Source organism: Cariama cristata, unplaced genomic scaffold (assembly GCF_000690535.1).
Source record: "Cariama cristata isolate BGI_N322 unplaced genomic scaffold, ASM69053v1 scaffold33369, whole genome shotgun sequence".
NCBI classification, from domain to species: domain Eukaryota; kingdom Metazoa; phylum Chordata; class Aves; order Cariamiformes; family Cariamidae; genus Cariama; species Cariama cristata.
The window spans coordinates 55,360-58,379 of NW_009637992.1; the positions used below are offsets into that span (position 1 = coordinate 55,360).

The 3,020-nt window shown below is 41.8% G+C and overlaps 1 protein-coding gene across 1 annotated transcript in view; it reads right to left on the reverse strand.

Moving 5' to 3' along the window:
• The window catches only part of MED13 (mediator complex subunit 13), a gene marked incomplete at its 5' end in the record, with an annotated part of 55,029 nt that extends 52,016 nt beyond the window's left edge, over positions 1–3,013 (reverse strand). The window contains 2 exons of the mRNA XM_009708556.1: positions 790–1,024; positions 2,960–3,013. Of these exons, the coding sequence (XP_009706858.1) occupies positions 790–1,024; positions 2,960–3,013 (289 nt within the window). The remainder of the gene's footprint in view (positions 1–789; positions 1,025–2,959) is intronic.
• Positions 3,014–3,020: the final 7 nt, after the last annotated feature.

Genomic DNA, 3,020 nt, shown 5'->3' on the forward strand with positions numbered 1-3,020 from the left:
ATAGTCTTACCACTAGACTTACACAGATAGCTTAGAAACCTAACTTTGTCACCTTACTGATAAGCAACTGGAAAGCCATCTACTTTGGGAACCGACATCAACAAGTAAACATTTTCAAAACAAGGTGCCAAATTTCAAGTACAACATTATTGAGAAAGACAAACACTGTCAGTCTTTCAAGAGGGTAAGTTTCAAAGCAGGTACAGGTTCAGAGCACCGGGAAAGGGAGAGAGAAATCATAAAAATACAAGGTTTAGAAATTCTTGCACAAAACAGCCAGCTAGCTTCAGATGCCTTCTTACCGATTATTTGACTTCCAATCAAAACAACTCTATACAGTTCAAGAGTTGCCCAGATCTCTACAATTCTTATTACATAATAAAAAGGAGTTTACTAATTGAATTTGAAAATTCTAATTGCCCAACAAAAGGGATCTTATCAAAACATGTTTAAGACATCACTTCTGAATCACAGGCACAGCTTTATGCACAGCTTTCTTGTGAAGAAGCTGCCAAAATTCATAGGCTTAGGGTTTTTTTCCCCAAAAGAAACAACTGGGGAGCAAAAATTTGTTTCTTGAAAATCTAGCAGTCCAAGACGACCTAAACACAGATAGTAGCCGTTTGATCACTGCGTTGCTGTAATATTTTGGTGTAGATTGTAGCAATAAATTTATCTTATCTATAGACAGCAGTCCATCTAGTACAGATTTTCTAAGGGCTGGCAGAAGACAGTTCTGAGTAACAGCATCCTTTCACTGACGAAAAGAAGGTATTTATTTCCTCCTACCTGAGAGATCATGATGAATAAGGTCAGCAAAGTTGGGGTCATCACCCCACCAAAATATCCACAGTTCCCTGCGTCCAGGTCTCTGGTCTCGGCGCCAAACACTGAGTACATCCGCCTTCAGACAGCGGCTGAAACTGCTCAAAATAGGGTCCTCTTCCGTGACCGGAAAGAGAATTGGGGCAGATGTTGGACCCTGCCATACATATCGCTTCCATTTAATCCCAGTTAGATCAGCCTAAGGGAAGGAAAAGAACAACTGTCAGACACAAGTGGTAGGTACATCCCCAACAGAAACATTCTGCTGTAACAAGATGATGGCACAGGAAGAGGTGGGTGGAAGGAAGAAAGGAAGGATTAATCCAACAAAATTTAACAGAAACCATACTTGTAAGTTTTGTATACCTTCGAAGATAAAACTGGAAATAATCAGGCACTCTGTTTTAAAACCTCCTTTAATAACTGTAGTAACACAAGAGATGTTCATTTTCACTGCAGCTTTAAGATTACATAGAGAAGAGTCGGATTTGATTTAAAATAGGAAAAGTGAAAGACGAGCGAATAATGTAATTATTTGCAGACTGCAACTGTCCAATCTACTAAGCACTTGCCTTAGCAAAGAAGGTCTTTCTTTTTCCTCACTTATGCATACACTACCTTTTCAATCCAAGATTACTCTAAGGAAATAGGTAATATAGTAAATCTAACTCAAGCACACATTCTTCCCGTCATCTACTACTTTGGAAAATTTCACAAGTTTCTCCATTGTAAAAAATTCTCTATATATCACACAGGAAGCCTCTCAAGTACATTTATTTTACCAAGAGCTATCACAATTTTCATTTCTCACACCAAATTTTAAGAATTTAAATCCCGTTTTTATCATTAAATTATATATCAGACTTGCATCCACATTGATTATGATCCACTAAATCCCCTTCTAGGTAAAAAAATCATTCGGGGAAATAGACAATTACTGGACTATCTAGAAGGCAATACCATACCAAGTTTAAGCGCTAAGTTTTTCACATGAGGACAGTCACCTTAAAGCACGTAGGAGAGGCACTGCCCCTGGGTTCTCTTTCAGAAGGGAGAACAAGGTAGGCTGGCATTTGTTAAGAAGGTCACTACCTTTTTTTTTTCCCCCCTCCCAATATGACAACACACAAAAGATACTGCAAAATTTAAACCTAACATGGCAGCCTTCCTACCTTCAGGAGGAGAGGCAAATTAGATGACAGGTAGTCTGCAACAGTTGATACTTTTAAAAAGACTTCAAGATTTAAAAATGCACTACTAATATGGAGCTGCAGGCCTGATGCAGGCTGCAGACATGTTCAGGCTGTCCAGATTCCCCTCCATCCAAAAATATTAGTACCACACCTTGGCACAGGTTTTTACTTAGAAAAATCTCTACAATAATGAATACCAGGCAGCCAGCTAAGATTAGCTAATTTGCACTAAAAAGCAGATGAAACATCGCAGTACAGCCACCAAAAATTGCACCACAGTCCAGTTACATCGAATTTGCTTGGAGAGCTACCACAATCAACAATTTGAACGATTTCATACTTGGGTGGGAAAAAAAAGACTACAAAATGGTGCACAACAAAACATAAGATACCACCGCTTCACAGGGAGTGTGCATCACCGAAAGCAGACTTCCAGAATAAAAACAAGCAGTTAAAAAGAGATCACTTCAAAACCAAGGAAGAAGGGAGGTTCCGGCTCAGATTTGTCTGAGATGTCAGGAGCGGGGAGAGAGAAAAGAGAAAGTTCCCCGAGATGTGGGGCTGAAAGGAGGAGGAGCAGCAGATCTCCTTACCTCCTGCGAGAAATATCACGTTCAGAAGCAGAGATAGGAAGCTACGGAGAAAGGAGGAAAAGTTGCAGGCGAGGAAAGCAAAGGGAAAGGCGAGTTGCAGGGAGGATACTATCCAGGAAGAAAGCGGAGGGAGGGGCAAGGCTAGACAGACAGCGATGGAGGGGGAACCAGAGGGGCATGGGAGAGTTGGCTGGCTCCAGGCAGGGCCTACTCCGAAGACTCATCCAACAGAAGCTATGCTAAAAATGGCTGCTTTGCTTCCACTACCCCTTCCTCCCCTCCCCCAAAGCTCCTCTCTCTTTCACTCTGTGTCTGTCGGGCGTGTGTGTGCCGGTGGCCGACACTTACCAGGCAGAAGAGGTTGGAATGGCAATCCTCCAGGCTGGCCCCGTTCGGCACGAAGCAGGAA